Genomic DNA, 19,475 nt, shown 5'->3' on the forward strand with positions numbered 1-19,475 from the left:
TATTCTTCTTCCTAGCTATAAGAAATGACTTGTCAGAAGTATTGGATACATGACTGTGGTGTGGAAGACATTTTTCTAAATCACCAGTTAGTAATCCATCATCAGCTTTAGCTCTAACTTTATCTTCTCTTTTTAAATGATAATGGGTACATCTTTTCTTCATTTAAGTAATCATGATATTTATTCCTGATGATATTTCCATCTTCATCTAGTTTGGTGTCTGTCAATCTACATTGCAACTTGTCACAAGTATCACACGTGTCTGTGCTTGGAAAATGAAACCCTAAATTGAATTCTGTATTGAATATTTTTCGATACAACCATTCCTCACATGGTGCTTGATTCTCTTGTCGACAGTGTTCTTTGTACAGTAAGAATAACTTTTCAATTGATAGGTGGGGTTCTAGATAATCTTTTTGGGTCTTTTCTCTAGAATAATGGGACTCATATTCTGAAAACTTGGAAATATGCTCCTTTACAAAGTTGATGGCACCTTGTGGGTTTTTATTGGGAGGTTCTTGATGACCTCTTCGGTCACTAGAGACAAGTCCCCCGGTTTGATGTTTCTTTATTGCATTTGTCACAGTAGTTTGTGAAATGCTCAATGTTGCAATAAATATTTATCTACAAACAGTGACCTCTTCATTATTGACAAGGAGAGAATATTTTTGAGTTACAATTTCTCTTCTTACTGCCATCGGTGGGTCTACTGCGCTCAGTTTGTAGTACTTTAACTAGAGAAGCCACAAACTGGCGTTTGACATTTACTTATTTATTTGCATCCCAATAATATCTATGTATTTATTCTATTTCGGTCTTCATTAGACAGTTTAATTGTTTTGGCTGACATAAGTTTACCCTTTTTACTAATGTATGGTAAACCACTTGTTTAAAGTAACATTTCCACTGAATTTCATTACGAACTCTTTTCCTTGACTTTTTCTTTATTATTTCATCGCAATTGGTAGATGAATTTTCAATAAGAGAATCATCCTCGTTCTTATTGGCTAACTTCTCACCTGAATTTTGAGATTGTCTTAGTGAATAAATTAAGCCTACTTTCCTACATGGTTGAAATACTATACTGTCTTGTGAATCTGATGAATGATCTGTTGGTGGAATGAAGTCATTGTCATCATCTGGAGTGTTCCACAAGAAATTGGCCATTTTTTTGTGTATGGGAATATGGGCTAAAATACACTCAAAGAGGAATTTAATTTTTTTTATCAAATTTCAGCTATGATACATGATTTTGAACCGTTTTGACAAGCTGAAGATCCGTCTTTATGAGGAGATCTGATCACTCTGTAAGAGGTTATAAGTGTTTAAAATTTTGATCCTTGACATATCCTTATGTGTACCCTCTCCACACTACTAGAAAATACTGAAATTGAATGTATCTAATGGATGATTTCCCATGAAACATAGCCCTCATAAGATGATTTCAACTGAAACATGATTTTTTTCTGTTAGGAAGGCTTAAAAAGGTATTAATGTTCAGAATTAATTTTTCATTCATGTGATGTGTGGTTTTCTATCATTACTAGAAAAAGATTCAATGGGTAGAAGTGGTATGTTTGCATAATTTTGAAAACCCCTAAGAAATACCTATTTTTTTCAATTTGTAGCTCCGGAACCAAAAAAGGTATTGCCCTGCGCGATCACTCAATTTATTGGAAATTTTATCATATTTAATCTTGGAGGAAATTCTTTTTCTCGGAAAACTTGAGGTTTCCGAGATTGAATGGAAAAATTAAAAAAAGTCCAAAATTTTGAAGGTTTTTGAGGGTGAAGCCGCCCTCTGGCGTATCTGCAAATTTCAGATTCGAATTTAGCGCCCCACAATACTTATAAAACAGTCGAGAAAAATGATTCTTTCTGGGCTGTTTCCTGAAAACTACCATTTGACTTAACTATTATTCAATCCTGCATTTTAACAGCTGTAGCAAGGTGCTGTAGGGTTATCAACTTGAGCATAATTTACAAAAATACATTTAAAATAATAAAAAATTGTAAAATTTACAAAGAGTGAATGTATTTTCAAATTTGGATTAGATTAATTTCATATAAGAAAGTACTTTTCACCAATAACAACTCCAAAAATATCACAAAATAGAAACCATTGTTAGAGGTAGAAAGTATCATGCTGGAGTTAACACTGGATGCCTCTGAGATTGTCATGGTAGATAATATTAACTGGGAGATAATACCATGTCAGCCAACCATCCTCAGAGGTGAACAGTACCATGGGGATTTAATATTATTTACTTCTCAGCACATTGGAGTTAATACCATTTTTGCAACTCTTAAAATGGCTTCCAATGTACGTAGGAGTTAACACTATATACCATTGGATAGAGAATTTTTTTCTGATTTCATATATAGTATTAACTCAATTTCGTAAAAAATGGAGTTAACACCCTTTACCTCTCAGGTACAGATATAAATACTACATAAATAATACAGTATATAATACAGTCTCTTTACAGTATAGTATGCTGTAATGAAAATCACATGTTTTCTTGTTCTGCAAACAGCTGTTTACCGGCTTGATTTAATGCATGGAAAACAGCTGCAATTGAGTAAGTATGACAAAAAGTATTTTACGTAACTTGTACGGTAACGTATTTACCGCATTCGTATGATAATTCTGCCCTCAACTACGTTTCGGGCAGAAACAATCATACTTATGCGGTAAATTATCGTTACCGGACTTGTTACGTAAAATACTATTACATGAATGAATAAATATGAATATCTACCACCACATAGCCTTCACTGCAACACAAAAAGTATCTGATTAATAATAATATCGAGTGACCTGGCTGGCTCAGGCCTGGTGTCAGAGTTTTCAGGTCGCAAATGATCAATTCCAGGGCCTCTGACATGACCTAACGACTGCTTTCCAGGAAGCCGGGACCGACGGCTTAACGTGTCCATCCGAAACACGGGAGTGGCCCCGAGATAAATATCTTGCCCGGGCCGGGGTTTGAACCCGGTCCTCTGAATCATAAAGCCAGCACTGATCCACTCGACTACGACCACTCCTTAAATTATCTTAAAAGTATCACTCCTTAAATGTATCTGATTGCTAGGGGAATAGAAATTATTTATAAACTGTAGGTTTACCAATACCGGTAGGTGCTAGGCAGACTAGTAGAAAATTATCTTTCTACTGTATTCATTTATTCCATAAACTTAGGTGATGGTTACCAGTAATATGTGAAATAGGGAATACTGTATTACAAACCTTAGATGACCGACATGCATTTCTTTAGCAATATTGGGCGACGAGAAGTCGACAATGACCTTCAGCTTTCTCTTGAGCTTGGGAGGTCGCACGCCGTTCTTGAGAATGTCACCGAGCACTTCCTGACCGACGGATCGCTCCAGCCAGATGTTGATGAATCCGGGGCCCGCTATTTCCAGCTTATTGATCATTTTGTTGCTCGGAATTTCTGAGTAGATAGCTTGCGCTACGTCGCGAGGTGATTTCTTGATGCCTGCACAAAACAAAAGAAAAATAATGATCGTTAATAATCAAAATATTATATACTGTATTATTATTAAGGTCACAACATTACTGTGTCTTTAGTGAGGTCCACGTTATAATGTCAGTATTTGATCAACATTGGTGTTGCTATCCTTGTCTATCATTCGACAAAGCAGATAGCGCTATCCATTCTTAGCTCCGTAGCGTTGCCAGATCGTTTTTTAATGTAGAAATATAATTAAAAAATATTCTATCTCAAACTTTATTATTGAGATTTATTATTTAATATGAAAATTTATTATTAAATAATGGAAAAAATATATTTTCTTCACAAATAAAATATTATTTACAATTAGTACTAATCAGAGGGTAGGTAATTATTGAAACTAAACTAGTCACAGTGCGTGATTCAGTGTCAATGCGAGCATTGTGAACTGGTATTTACGAAAAAATGTGTCACTTCATATGCGACTGTCGGCCTCAGTAACTACCTTTTAGCGCTAGTTTTATAATTAATTTTTATATCACCATCTCAAACAGGTCTAGTACCCCTAGATGCTAATACTCAATTGGCATTTCATTTTATTTGGTAATAGTATTTTCCCAAGTTGTAAAATTTGTATTGCTTTTATTATGTATTTCTAAAATGTTTTAATTTTTTTATTTCTGCCAATAAAAAATTTTCATTTAATGAAAAAAAAATATATATATACTATTAAAATTATTTTTTCTCTGGAATTGGATATATGTACAGTATTAATATAGGACCAAATCAAAATATTTATTGCAGAAAACATTGAACAATGTTATAACAACGTCAAAATACATAGCATGCAATCCAAAAATATCAAATCAAAGTAGAACCGCTACAAACGTTTTCACACTGGAAACACACTATTAGGTTGGCCATTAATGTTAGGACATGTATAATAAACATGCACATACACACATGTGTATCATGCATGTCCGGCCTTATAGTTGTTACTCACTATTATAGACTAGAAACACTAGGTACACACGCTATGAACACTATGGCCAGGTTGCACAACAGCCGGTTGAATTTTAATCGTTATCAATTACACAAGAACCAATCAGAGGTTTTTTGGAAAGAAGACTTCTCTTATTGTTTCTCGTGGAAGTAACCATGATTAACAGATGTATCAGAGCTGCAAAAATAAAATATAATAGCAACAGAATAAAAAATGCATCTAACAAAACTAAAATGGCCTGGAAGATTGTTCGGGAGGAAACAAATATCAAACAAGATGATAGAGAGCTAACAAAGGTATTTCCCAATAAAAATATAGATGATATTTTGAATTCTTTCAATGAACATTTTATCAGCGTTTGTAGCACACTAAATCTTATTCCGGACATACACAAAGCTCTAAACTATTGTAGAAAATATCCAAAATCAAATAACTTGCTCATATCTTTAGAACCAGTTACAGAAAAAGAGATAATTGAATTAGTTAAAAAAATAAATTTATCTAAAACACCTGGCTGGGATGAATTTCCTCCATTCCTGCTCAGAATTTGTGTGTTATCATTAGCAAAGCCAATGGTGTCTCTGATTAATTCTTCATTTAGAAGTGGAGTGTTTCCGGACTTTCTAAAATATTCAACCATGATACCAATATTTAAAACGGGCGATGAAAGCGAATTCAGTAATTAGAGACCAATTGCTATTTTATCAGCATTTTCTAAAATTTATGAAATGGCAGCTGCTTCCAGATTAATTAAATTTTGTGACATGAACAACTTACTTCACACGGATCAGTACGGTTTTCGTAAGGGCAGGAATACAACTGTGGCCATTTATGAATTCATATCAAGTCTCTCATTGGCTGTTGATGGATCGCAGTTTGTTGCCGGCATCTTCTGCGATTTATCAAAGGCATTCGAATGTGTGAATCATACTATTTTGTTGGAAAAGCTTCGCTGTTATGGTTTAGTTGGGACAGCCTTCAATTGGTTTAGCTCTTACTTGAATAATAGACAACAATGTGTGAAAGATAAAGAATCACTTAGGTCTTCTTCCTTTTTAAAAATAACGAATGGAGTGCCTCAAGGATCAATACTTGGGCCTCTATTATTCATCATCTATGTAAACGATTTCCCTGAGTCAGTTTCCCAATCAAGACTTATAATGTTTGCTGATGACACGACCGCATTAATATCAGACAAAAATCACAAAACTCTAGCTGGTAACATAAAAAAAGACCTGGAAAACATAACTGATTGGCTCAAAGCAAATGGCCTCTCTCTCAACTACAGTAAAACTTATCAGATGGAATTTAAATACAGAAGAACCAACTTGAGAAGTTTTCTCCCTCTTTATGATAATGGACTAAAAACAGCTAAATCTTTAAATTAGAGTTACAATAGATGAGAGACTAAATTGGAAAGAACATATAAAAAATCTCACGAAGAAGTTGAACCGTGCATATTATGTTATTCTCAAGCTATCTCATTCAGTTGATAGAAATACACTCATCACCGTATACTATGCCTATGTCTATTCCCACCTATGCTATGGAAATATTTTCTGGGGAAACTCGACTGACAGCTATAAAATATTTTTAATTCAAAAAAAGATCATTACGGTGGTTTTTGGTTTAAGAGCTAGAGATACATGCAAATCTATTTTTCGGGAATCGAAGATCCTCACTCTGCCTGCCATCTACATTTTTCATTTGTTAATATTCATAAAGAATAATATCCATAATTTTAATTTTCGCACAGACAGACATAACTATTCTACACGTAATCAGAGCTTGATATTATACCCTATTCACAGACATGCCTCTTACGAAAGAAACCCTTCTTATTCAGGAATAAATTGTATAATAAGTTACCCGAGGCCATCCGTAAAATTGATTCATTGCCGCTGTTCAAAAAAACTATCAAGTCAATGTTAACTGAGAGAGTCTACTACTCAGTGGCAGAGTTTATTGTTGATAGATTTTGAGGTGAAATTTATTCTATTATTGTGAATAGTTCTATAACTGTGACTTGAAATGTTATTGATTTTATTTTATGATTCTATCATATATGTTATTGTATATTCTTATGTACTTAGATATTATTATATCTGACAATTTACGTATCAAACGGGAATATTCCCGGACATGATGTTATGTAATGATGAGTAATAAATAAATAAATTAAAATTTAACCGGTTTTTGTGCAACCGGCACTATGTATCTGTATTTTTAAATAAACTTCTCTGGATGCAAATCATTGGCATTCAAAAAATTATTATTATTAATTATTGTTTGCTCTTCTTTTGATGAATATTCTTTCTTCTTTCATTAGTTATGTCTAATTCGTTTAATTTAGAATAACATTATATTAATGTAGTTATAGTCTTAGACCAGTTATAGAATAGACACGGCCTATTGTTTATTCATACTGAAAGTCGATGAAGCCAACATCTACTGCCATATCTCCAAATCGTGACGTCAGCATCAGATAGAAAACTTTTCTGTAGAGTTTGTTTACATTGTTTTCCATAGCAGATTGTGTCTATTTCAGCGGGAGCGCAGCTGGAGTTTACCATTTTAATGAATAATAATTTACATCCTTCTGAAATAGACACAATCTGAAAGTTTTCTATCCGATGATGACGTCACGATTTGGAGATATGGCAGTAGATGTTGGCTTCAGAGGCTAGACTTCCCAGCGTGTCTATTCTATAACTGGTCTAAGGTTATAGCAATTGACAAGTCGCCAATCGAATGAGTGCAACTCAAAGTTGATGTAATGTGGATATGAATAAATAGATACCTTCTTTTCTACTCTTCTTTGGTTACCTTGAGCCTTGAGTATCTGCGATATGGCCATGGCAGAGTTGAACTGGTAGTCGCCGAACTTGTCGTATTTGGAGAGTTCGAGCAACACAGGCGCATCAGGCACATCACTGAATGCCCGGGCAATAGCCGTCGCGAACAGGGCTGCCAACCGTGCGCGAACGCTTGTCTCCTCCATTACGCTCTCGGGTGCCGAACCAGTCTTGCCAACTGGCGCCGTCGCCGTTACACTCTTGCCACCTGCCGACGACAGTTTCTTCTTTTCCTCTTCAATAGCCTGAAACATTAATAAATTGTTCAGATGCAACTTGTGGTATCAATAGCTGCGTAGAGACATAGAGAAAAATAGCATAAGTTCTTATAGAGAAAACAAAGAAGACATAGAGAAAATATAGCATTAGATCTTTTGACATTTAGAAAATAAAGCATAATATCTTATGCTATCTTTCTTCTACGGTACAGATTTATATGCCACGAAAACACGCCTTACGCTTTTCATCAGCTGATGCTACAGTATTGAACTGATGAAAATAGCCCTAGATGTGGGAGCGGGTGGAGGTAGAAGTACGCCAACTGCGTATATCTGAATGCTGCTGCTGTATTCCTAATTATAAAATTACGACTAATTGACTCAAATAGCAGGTTCCAGTGAGAATATTATTTTTATGAGTTCTTAATGGGACTATTCATCCTCGCTGGAAATAGTCCCATTAAAAACCATGGGAATAATATTTCAAGTCTACCGGATATGTGCACTGACATGTGGGATATCTATAAATGTGATATCATTAAATCTACTTGAAAAAAATGCTTCATGTAAAATGTTTAATTGAAATATTGAGAAAAAGGATGCATAGAGAAACATCTAAATATAACATGCTTTTTAAAAACTTTCACAGCATTATTTTAGTTGCTAAGCCACTTCCAAGCTGAATTAAATGCTTTTCTGATACCAACTGCCCTATTTCACACTAATAGTTTCTCCATAGACAAGATGGTTCTATGCCTTGGAAGAGCATAGTCCTCTACTTGGCACACACTATAAAAATGTGAATGTCTACACATCACTGCAATTCGGGTGATGTCGATGGCTAGGATTTCAATCATTCAACTAAGGGTTAAAATTCTGCCACTCCTATAGCTGTCATGCGAATTGCTCAAGGCTTCATTTATATCTAAATATATATTTTTGGGTTCAAAATTTTATAAAATAACTTGATTAATTCAATATGAAGTGATATAAGTGTTATATTTAAATATAGTTTGGTGTTTTAATTTCTATAAATTCAAAATGTTTAGCTTGTATATATTTTTGGACGAAAATTGAACTTGAACGTTTCACAGTAGAAACATAACCTATTTTTTGGACATTTTATCAATTTATCAAAATTTGGGAATGGAATAGATTTGGGCCAAGCCTATTGTTCCTTCCTAATCATATTTATATGATTTGTAATTCTGTCCACGAATAAATAAATAAATATTTTCAACTAAAATATGATTGATAAAGTCACAATGTGTTTTTAAGGATTTTCTTTGTCAATGAAAGCCTCTTGTCCAAGTAAATCTCTTTACTGACGACTCAATGTAGATGAGCTCATTGAATAAGTAATTGAAATTCTTATAAGAACTTATGTACAGCCAACTCGAGATCATTATACTAGATAAAGGCCTGGTTGCACAACAGCCGGTTAAATTTTAACCGTGATTAATTTCACAAGAACCAATCCGAGAATAACTGGATTGAACATACTAGGCAATTATGTAAAAGATTAGCCTCAGCTTTATATGTTATCCAAAGAATCAGGAATACAACAAACGAAAAAACTGCTTTCACAACCTACCATGCACTGTTTGCCTCACTCCTGCGCTATGGTATTGTTGCATGGGGCGCAGCACCAATAAACTGCATAAATAGGATACTTCAAGTCCACGCCAAATTACGCGGGGTCATATTTCTTCAACATGTTGCCGGAGCGAATAAAAATACTCAAGCATACTTAGCCGACACAATTTGAAAAATAATTGAAAGGGTACTTTATAGAACGTCCCTTCTACTCAGTGGAAGAATACACTAATGAGAACTCATACCGCCACCTAAGGACTCGATGACTACATTGCAGGACGCCCTGGATGCCTGCTAGACAACTCTGAGGGGATAAACCGATGACAACTCTCCGTTCCTAGGATCGTGATGAGGATACCAGAAGTAAGAAGAAGACGTTTTTGAAAAGACGGCTTCTCTGATTGGATTTCGTGGAATTAATCATGTTTAAAATTTAACCGGCTGTAGTGCAACCGGCTCAAATAATGGTAAATTGGGCGAATCTAATTTTATAGTATAATATATTCTTACTGATCCATAATGATTGAATTTATTCATGAAATGTAAACTTATTTTATTATTTATTAAAAAAAAAGTCTGGCGGCAAAAATTATAAAATGTCAGTCTGGCGGCAGCAGCCGAACGAAACAGTCGCTTCTTATCGTTTCGATTAGAAATACGGATGAAACAGTGAAAGTGAGATAGGAGCCTTCTGACTGTGCTGCATAACCAAAAAGTGATTTTGAAAACAACGGTTTATTGTGTGTAAATACAGGAATTTCAATTATATACCTATTTGTGGGATCAAAGTATATATTATCACAATGTCGGTGTGCGGGAAGTGCCAGCAAACAGTAGTTAGGGCGGAGAAGGATAAAATAGAGTGTAATAGATGCGCTACTCTTTTTCACGGAAAGTGTGTGGATTTAACAGCTACTGAGATTGAGTTGCTGAGTAAAAAATTTTGGTCATGTGTGGGTTGCGAGAAGGATTTTCGTTTAGCTCGTGCAAGCGATTTTTCAACTCCAGTTAGGGTGACTGATAATGCGATGAATAGTTTGTCTGTTTCTGAACTGACTGTTGATTCTTTGAATAAAATTCTCGCAAAGTTCAAGGACGACATACTGGCTGGTCAAGACAGGATTTACAATGAACTTTCGGCATCTGTGAGGGAGTGTAAGGATAAGTTAACTGAGTTTGGCAATGTTTTGCTTACACAGGACGATCTTATTAGAACACAGAATGAAGTCATTCAACAACTGCGAACGGAAAATGAACTCTTGAAAAATAAGGTAATTGACTTGGATGCTCGTGTCGATGACCAGGAGCAATACTCGCGGCGAAACACGCTTGAGATTTTCGGTATTCCCGAGTCTCGGGGTGAGAACGTGGAGGGGTTGGTCTTGGACGTGTGTAAGGAGCTGGGATTGAACTTCAGTGCTGATGCAATCAGCATTGCGCATCGCTTGAAAAAATTCGGTAACCAGCGTTCGGCGGGTATTATTGTAAAATTTGTGCGGAGGAAGGATGCAGATGAACTTTTAAGAAAGCGCAAGGAGAAGCGTAATTTGGCGGCGCAAAATATTGGGTTTCCTGGAGACAAAAGCCCAATATTCATAGATCAATCATTAGCTCCGGGACGTAGTAAATTGTTTGCGGCGGCAAGGAAAGTCAGGACACAAAAAAAACTTCGCTATATGTGGGTCGACCGATCAGGGGTAATCAAATTGAGAGCGACCGAAACTAGCAAGGTGGTCTCCATAAAAACCGAACAAGATCTAAGTGTGTTTGAATCTGACAAATAGAAAAAGACGTCTTATAGATGATTGAGTTCATACTTCAAATTTGTCATTAGTTTACGGAGTGGAATGTTTTTATTTTGTTGTAGGTATACTTTTTTAATGCCGTATACACAGCATTATATATATATATAATATATATATATATAATAGTAAAAAGACTATAGTAACACGCGAATGAACTCACATCTCTTTTTCTTTATAGTAAATTGTAAGATCTAGTGGAGCAATTTCTTTTATTTTTTGTCCGTTATGTACCATGCTTATCCTTTTTTTATGTACTGTAAATTTCGCAATCAATATTCATGTTATCCTAATAATAATATGAATATAATTTATTCACTGCAGCTGATAATAAACTGTATTACTGAAGGCAATCAGGTGGGAGGATACACCGTTATATTTATTGCTTGAGTCGGTGATAGATAGAGGTGCTCATTGTTGGATATTTCATTTCTATCTCTGTAGATTGATAGCAGCTGTTGGATTAGAGGAAGAATAGTGAGCTCTAAAATAATCATGACTGATATTCTTATCGTTAAGGCCATTCCACACAGCACGTGGCGTGCGTGGCTGGACGCACGCTAGCTACTTTTCAAAACATCGCTTCCCAGCTAATCAAATGAAGCAATTCACATAGCAGCCACGGCCACGCGGCAACGCTTGCTATACTAGCCACGCGTGGCTACCGTTCGCTCTCTGAGCGATCTTTTCAAACGTGTCCGGCCACGTTTTGGTCCGAGCATGCGCAGAACATATACTAGACGTATACTATTGTATAGAATGTATGCTATCATTGTCAGCCTCAATGTCGCTCATTAAATGATGGAATTCGCCATAGGTCTTCCTTTTTTTATTGATTAGATGTACCCACTGGTCCCGTGCTGTCACCGAATACAATAAAACCAGCTCATTATCATTACTACTGCTGCTGTTGGAGTCATCAAACCAAGGTAAGCCACAAGAAAATCCAGATTGACACCACGGGACCGTCGGAGTTGACATCTTCCTGCATACTGACGGGAAACGTGGCCGGTATAGCATCGCAACAGTCGTGGCGGTGTGAATTGGCATGTGGCTAGCGTGGCTGGCGTGGTGTGCGTCCAGCCACGCACGCCACGTGCTGTGTGGAATGGCCTTTACAGTGGCATTCCATTCCATCTGAACCGAGCTCGTAAACAAGCGTTTAATTCTTTTTTAAATGAGCTGTAAACGGTATTATTTCATAGGGCAGCACAGCTTAGTTGCTTCTATTTTGTTTTGTTTCTCTTGTTGTTTATTAAATTTCATATATATTTTTTTAAAGTAGTTTTACATTATTCATATAGTTATATTAGTTGTGTTATCTATTATACAGATAGGAGTAGTATACTTATGATTAGGAACGAAAGAGAACTAGATAATCTTAATAATGTTGTTTGTCAGGAATATGATAGTTTCTCTAGTTTCAATATTTTTTTTCAAGGTGGTGATGACAATCACACCTGACAAAAATTCATGAAAGAATTTTTCATGTTAATATTAGAAGCTACAACAATAATTTTGATGATTTAATGGTAGGAATGAGTAGCTTAAAAGAGAGTTGCGATCTTATAATTTTAACAGAAACTTGGCTAAGTGAGGATGATATAGGACAAAACTTGGATGGTTATGATGTGATAAGGACACAGAAGAAGGTCAACCGAAATGATGGTGTTCTTATTTAGGCGAAGAAGTCTCTTGCGGCGGTAGGCCGTGATGTAGAAATAGGAGGAGTGATAGCAATTGATTTGAATTTTAAATACCACAATAAAGCTTATAATATAATCGCGGCCTATAGAACTCATGAATCATACGTTTATACATTTATTGACGAACTGAAACTTTATTTTGCTCAACTGAATAATACATCTAAGTCCATCATTTTTATAGGAGATATAAATATAGACATATTACAGAGGGACGCCAAATCAGAACTCTACCTTGACACATTGTATGATGCTGGATTTATGTCCTGCATTGATAAGCCCACTAGAGTATCCACAATCACAGGTAGTAGCACGTGTCTTGAACACATATTTATCAAACAGTCAAGTAATGGCTTTAGGCCTATCCATACCGGTATTCTCCGGGTTGATATAACTGACCATTTCGGAATTGCAATTGAGATTATCACAAATGAGCAGACAAAGTTAATTCAGGACAAGGTAAATTTTTTCATTAATAAACAATGTTTAATAGCTGAATTGGAAAGGCAAAGTTGGGAGAGTGTAACTAATGTTCATGATTTTAATCAGTCCGCGAACAGCTTTTTTGATATCATTGCGAACGCCATAGATAATCCGAAAAAAAATATTAAAAAAGCCTAATGCGAAAAGTAAGCGACTCAAGCCTTGGATAACTCAAGATTTGGTTCGTTTGATAAGAGAGAGAGATAAATTAGGAAAACAGTTAAGAAGGCAACCTACTGATGTTCAATTGCAAAGATAATTTAAGGACTTTAGGAATGAGTTACATACTTTGATAAGGACAGCCAAAAAAGATTATTACCGAAGTAGGATAAATGAAAGTAAGAATGATCCGAATTTTTTCTGGCAAACAGTTAATGAAATAGCAGGCAGGATAAATACAAAAGATTCATTTCCTTTTGAAGGTTTCTCGAATGATTTAGATATTAGCGGAACAACAGACATAAGAGAGGCAGTTGCTGATAAATATAATAAATATTTTTCTTCAATTGGAGGTGTTCTGGCAGATAAAATCAGAGAAAGAATAGGCGATCCAATAGATGATTTTGATCAGAACTATGAATGTAATTCTCAATTCATCCTACAGCCTGTAACCGATGACGATATAACACAGATTGCAAATGAATTGAGGGGTGGATCAGCTCCAGGACATGATAATATATCAGCTAGTTTCCTGAAGAATAATATTAGTCTATTCATTGTTCCCTTGAGACACATTTTCAATTTAAGTCTTAGCACTGGTGTTTTTCCTGATGTTTTTAAAGTGGCTAAGGTTTTCCCACTATACAAGGGAGGTAATAAATCTGAATTGGGCAACTTCAGACCAATCTCTTTGCTCAGTGTATTTTCAAAAATATTGGAAAAAATAGTCAAAAACCAGCTTACCAAATTCTTAATGGAGGAGGCAATTTTGTCAGATAGACAGTTTGGGTTTAGAACGGATAGGAATGTGTCGGATGCCTTTTTTAGGTTGAATGAGGAGATCAATATGAACTTTGAATGTAACCAGCGAAGCTTACTAATTTTCATGGACCTTGCTAAGGCATTTGACACGGTTGATAGGACAATATTGCTTAGGAAGTTGTATTCATATGGAATTTGCGGTGAGTCTCATGATTGGTTCAAGTCATACCTGAGCAATAGGAAGCAGTTTATCCAAATTGATGATGTGCATAGTAGCCTGGAAACAATCAGGTATGGAGTAGTTCAAGGAAGCACATTGGGGCCTCTCCGATTTTTGTTGTACATAAATGATCTGTCGAGAGTAAGATTACAAGGTAGCCTGTATATGTTTGCTGACGATACTGCATTGTTGCTGTCGGGTAGAAATGTTGAAGAGGTTTACAATTAGGCTCGTAGTGACCTTGAGAAACTAAAAGATTGGTTCGATAAAAATATAATGACCCTTAATGTTGTAACATATTTTAATTTGGATAGATAAATAAAAATCTCTAGTTGAAATATTTATAGGTCTAAGTGAAGTAATTGGCTAATATCGCCAAAGATGATAACGTTAAAGATGAGATAATATCAGACATCCTGGCTAAATTGTACAACAGCCGAAGAGGAATGGAAATAATTTTTGCTACTATATAATATTATATAAAATATTGAAAATTGAGGTTAGGCATAAAACATTTACTGATCGGCGACCTAACGATCGACCGAGCCATACAACGTAGAATCTGACCAAACACCTTGGCAGAAATTCATTGTGGCAAAACAGTATGCAATTTGAGGAACTAAAAGTCTCACGTGGCTAATTATTGTAATGTATGAAACAACTAATAATCTATAAAAAATTACTTGGCATGTAAAAAGCATATTTAAAAACGCCAACAAAAATAATTAAATGTATTAAGGAAGAAGGAGGTTACTGGGCGCATGAATACTGTAATAATTTGCATGCACCAATCAAATAGTGGCAATTGATAGGCGGCAATAGTGAGCCGATTCAAAAATATTTGTATATATTTCTAAAAATAATAAGAATTTATAAAAAAATGTTGTATAGTCTATGTTTTGGATATGGCCCGAAGACAAAGAAATTATTAAATATGTAATATAAGTAATAATTTAATATTTTGGTACGGTCTATTTGAGCCTTGAATGGCGGAGGAATAGAATATTCAAATTTTATGTAAATTTAGAAATCGGAAATGAAAATTGTAAAAATGAGAAACGAGAACCACACTCGCCTGCCAACTACCACCATGAGAGGTCACCAAAAATTATAGAGCGTAATACCTTGCTATACCTTGTAATAATTTAAAGTTAAATTGAATTACTAAATTTCTCATAAGACTTTGTGATGCTCTTATAAAGCAAAAGTCATTTTAAATAATTTTTAACCCCTTGGAAGAGACGACTCCGGCTACAATAATCCAGGACCACCAGGAGTAGGATCGACATCAGCAGCTCATAGAAAATTCCGGCACGTGAGTGAAAAATATTGAAATAGTGATAGGGCGCCCTCAGTGCTTCTTATAAATTAAGAATTTGGTAAAAATACTTGCGCAAGTAAATGTAGTATGAAAGGTATTTTATTATATAGTAACGAATCAATCCACATATCAGAAGATCTATCAATCAAATAAGGCTAAGATCTAGGCTGTTAATACAATATTCATATGATCATTAATTTCTGCAATATAATTTGCGACAATTTAATGTAGCTCTGATTCACTAGATGAATTGCTCTATTTATTCCTTCAGGTGCCGAATCTCGCACCCTGAGATAAAAAATATATTTATTACAAAGAAATCTATTAGAAGCTATAGAATTTAATATATATATATATTGGGATTACTAGTTTGTCAATTTATCATGCTGACCTAAGAATTTAGTCTAAATAGAATTGTCCAATTCGACAAGTATTAGCAAGCTGATATCGCAGCTACATGCAAATAAATGCATATGATCATAAAAATGAAAGCACATGGTAACGTTTCGTGCTATGAAATTTAAAGAATAGTATTAGCCTGTGATATTTTATTGATTTCGATTATTATTTTTATCTTATATTATATATTTTTTGTCGCTCTATATATTTTTGCTCTGATTTATTTTTTGAGATATTTGTTAATATATGTATCAAATTGTTTATGGTGTACGATTTATTTTTTATTCCTCAATACTATAGGATAAGTATTATATATATATCTTTTTAATGAATTATCAGAATTATTGTGGAAGCTTATATCTGAGCCTATAAAGATTTTTATGAGACTGTATCCTATAAAAAACCACGACCTGATTTTTATAATTATTAAAATATTTCATGCTCTACCGATTGATGCCAAGCAGGAGGCTAATCGTTATTTAACTATAAAAAATAACGTGACAATGTTTATAAAACAAAGTTTATGGACTTAAAATTGAGGAATAGGACAGATGATGGCTCAAATAGTATTGTATTACATTGTTGCAATATTCAACAGGGGGGTTTTTGCAACTTTCCATCTATTGAAAAAGTAGGCACATATAAATATCTTGGGGTAATATTTGATGACAGAATGAATTGGTCCTCTCACATTTCATACATTAAAAGCAAAATTCGTAAAGCAATATTTCTGTTTCATGGGCTCAAGAATATACTTAATGTACAGGAGCTTAGGAATGTCTATTTTGCATATGTACAATCAATGTTACAGTGGGGAATAATTGCGTGGGGGGGGGATGCTATAAAACTGTTCTTGAGCCTTTAAATTTTCTCAAAATTCTATCTTGAGGGTCGCATTGCAGAGAGGTCCCAGATGTCCCACTAAAGAATTATATTAGGACTTTAAAGTGTTCAATATAAGGCAGCTATTTGTGAGATCTGCCTTAATTTACATGCACTCTCACCATAACCAAATTTTTAACAATACAATAGATCATAGATACCCCACCAGAGCATCACATATAAACAATATACAGACTCCAAGATTAAATAAAACATATTCAACAACTAATATTCAGTACCTGTCACACATAATACTTAGAAACATACCTGACTATCTTAAAACTTTTCAAAATTACAGATCAGGCCAGTATAAGCGACTTGTTGAGAGGTGGTTAATTATAAGTGACCAAGAGGAGTCTGAACGCGTGCTGCTCTCTGTATATAGGTAGGGAATGTGGAACTTGGTGATCTTGTCTGTGGTCCTTCGAAATCCAAGTCCCACAGTGCTTATTATTATTTTTTTTGTAGCCAGTGTAGTTTACTGTTATAGTATTACATGTTTTTGATTGGATTGTCCATCGTCATCACCATCTTCCATTCTAAGTTTGGAAAATTCTTTATAGCTTGGTATTTAATTGCATTGCTATAGTGTATCTACCTTTTAGTTTTACTAACTTTTAGTCATTAATTATAACTGGCTGTTTCTGCAGCCAATTATTTGTTTTTCTGCCTATAATATCAACATTTACTCATATATTTTTTTCAATCTGTATTTTTCTAAATTTAGTTTAATATAATATCAATTTTCATAATTTAGTTTAACGATTTTAAATTCAGCGAATTACGCCAGGCCCTCACAAACACAGGCTTTTGCCTACATGTGAGTCTCTCATAACGTAAGGGTATATATAAATGTACTGTAACTGTACTGTATTATTTGTAAATTGTGAGAATAAAAATTTGATTTGATTTATTACTTGAGTTTGGGAAATATTAAATACCTATTTCTCGTAATGAAAGATGGAAGGAAACAATAGATTCTTCAACTCAAAAAATAAAATAAAATAGCCTACTTACTCTATTCAATATATTTAGTTGGTACTTCAATTTAGCATTTTTCAATGCAAGATCAACCAACTCAGGTGGTACATCATCTTCTGAGTTTAAATTTTCATATCCTTGCTTCAACTTGTTGAATGTCTCAATGATTCTCTGAAGTTTATCTTCCTGTAGAGAACAAAAAAAGGTATGGTATTTTCAAAACACTAGTGAAAAATATGTATTGGAAAAGTTATAAAAATGATACAATAGATTAATAATGGTAATATTCGAAGGCAGGCTAAGAAAAACAAATATTTTCAAGTTATCAATGTAACTTCGCCTACTATGGAAAGGGAATTAAAATTCTCAATTACCAATCTAATCAATATCAAAGTGAATTCTGAATGATGAACGGTTCTATTCAAGCCGGGTAGAATAGAATTTGGATGTTTCTAATTATTCACATAAAATGTTAATCTGATTTGTTCTGTCATGGACTTTGTCCAGGTACGTGAGCCAAATTTTATAGTACTGCCTAGATGGGAGTCAGTATAATTCATATACAAACTGTATACTAATATTTTATATAAGTTCTAGTCGTTAAAAAATATAAAATTTTATAGGTTATAACATTTTTTAGGTTATTTTTACTCACCATCATGTTAAAATGAATTATTATAATTTTAATATGTCAGTAACAAAATATTTTACTTTTATAAATTTTTGTATATTTTACTGAAAAAATACAAATTTTACAGTATTTTTAAATAGAATGAAAATGGACATTTTTACTTATAACTTACAGACGCAGCAGTTCTTCTCTTCAAAGATTCCAAATCTGGATCCATGATATCATTGAATTTTCGTAGGATAGTTTCAGATGGATCTGTTATTTGTTCTTAATATTTATGATTTAATAATATAACATTCAGAACAAAACAACGTGTCAAAATCTTCCTGCAAACTATTGATAATTGATTTTGATATTGATACAGTAAATCAACATCAGTTCTCGCTCGATGTATCGAAAATTCCTTTGCACCTTAGACCAGTTATAGAATAGACACGTTAGGAAGTATAGCCTCTGAGCCAACATGTAATGCCAAATCCACCCATCTTGACGTCACAGCAGTGACGTCACGCATCGTATGGAAAACTTTCAGAATGTGTCTGTTCAATACCTACTATTACTCAAGTAATTAATTACTTAAGTAATAGTAGGAATTGGTCTATTTCAGATTCATGATGTTTTTAGGTTATTTATAGCTACGGGCAAAAACGATATCGGTTGAGTTATAATGTGTTATGTGATATCGGCTTCAAAGTTATAATGTGTTTTGAAAATAATAAGGTATGGTAGCCAACAAAACTAATTTATTGTCAAGCTGCAATGAGCTCACTTACATCATAACCAAGGATAATATTACAGTTACAACTTACAATATTTATGTGCTTAAATTTCAACTTACGCATGAAAAGCTATTCTACTTTTTTTCCTAAAAATTTCAGTGTAATATTATATGCTGCGCAGGAGATTACCATTTTCATAAATAATAATAACATAAAAAATAAATAAATAACAATCTGCTATGGAAATCAAGCTATGTTTAAC

At 34.2% G+C, this 19,475-nt stretch overlaps 1 protein-coding gene across 2 annotated transcripts in view; it reads right to left on the bottom strand.

The window, feature by feature from the left end:
* The window catches only part of LOC111050652 (arginine--tRNA ligase, cytoplasmic), a 37,364-nt gene extending 18,447 nt beyond the window's left edge, over window positions 1–18,917 (bottom strand). Inside the window, exons 1-4 of one of the 2 annotated variants that reach the window (XM_039434087.1) lie at window positions 18,667–18,914; window positions 17,900–18,049; window positions 7,309–7,582; window positions 3,251–3,503 (exon numbers count right to left, since the gene is read on the bottom strand). In XM_039434087.1, the coding sequence (XP_039290021.1) occupies window positions 3,251–3,503; window positions 7,309–7,582; window positions 17,900–18,049; window positions 18,667–18,711 (722 nt within the window). In that variant the 5' untranslated portion in view covers window positions 18,712–18,914. Of the gene's footprint in view, window positions 1–3,250; window positions 3,504–7,308; window positions 7,583–17,899; window positions 18,050–18,666 lie in introns of both variants that reach the window. The other variant, XM_022337003.2, reaches the window with a different exon arrangement.
* Between the last annotated feature and the right edge of the window lie 558 nt (window positions 18,918–19,475).

The sequence above is a fragment of the Nilaparvata lugens genome, chromosome 8, assembly GCF_014356525.2.
Source record: "Nilaparvata lugens isolate BPH chromosome 8, ASM1435652v1, whole genome shotgun sequence".
NCBI lineage: Eukaryota > Metazoa > Arthropoda > Insecta > Hemiptera > Delphacidae > Nilaparvata > Nilaparvata lugens.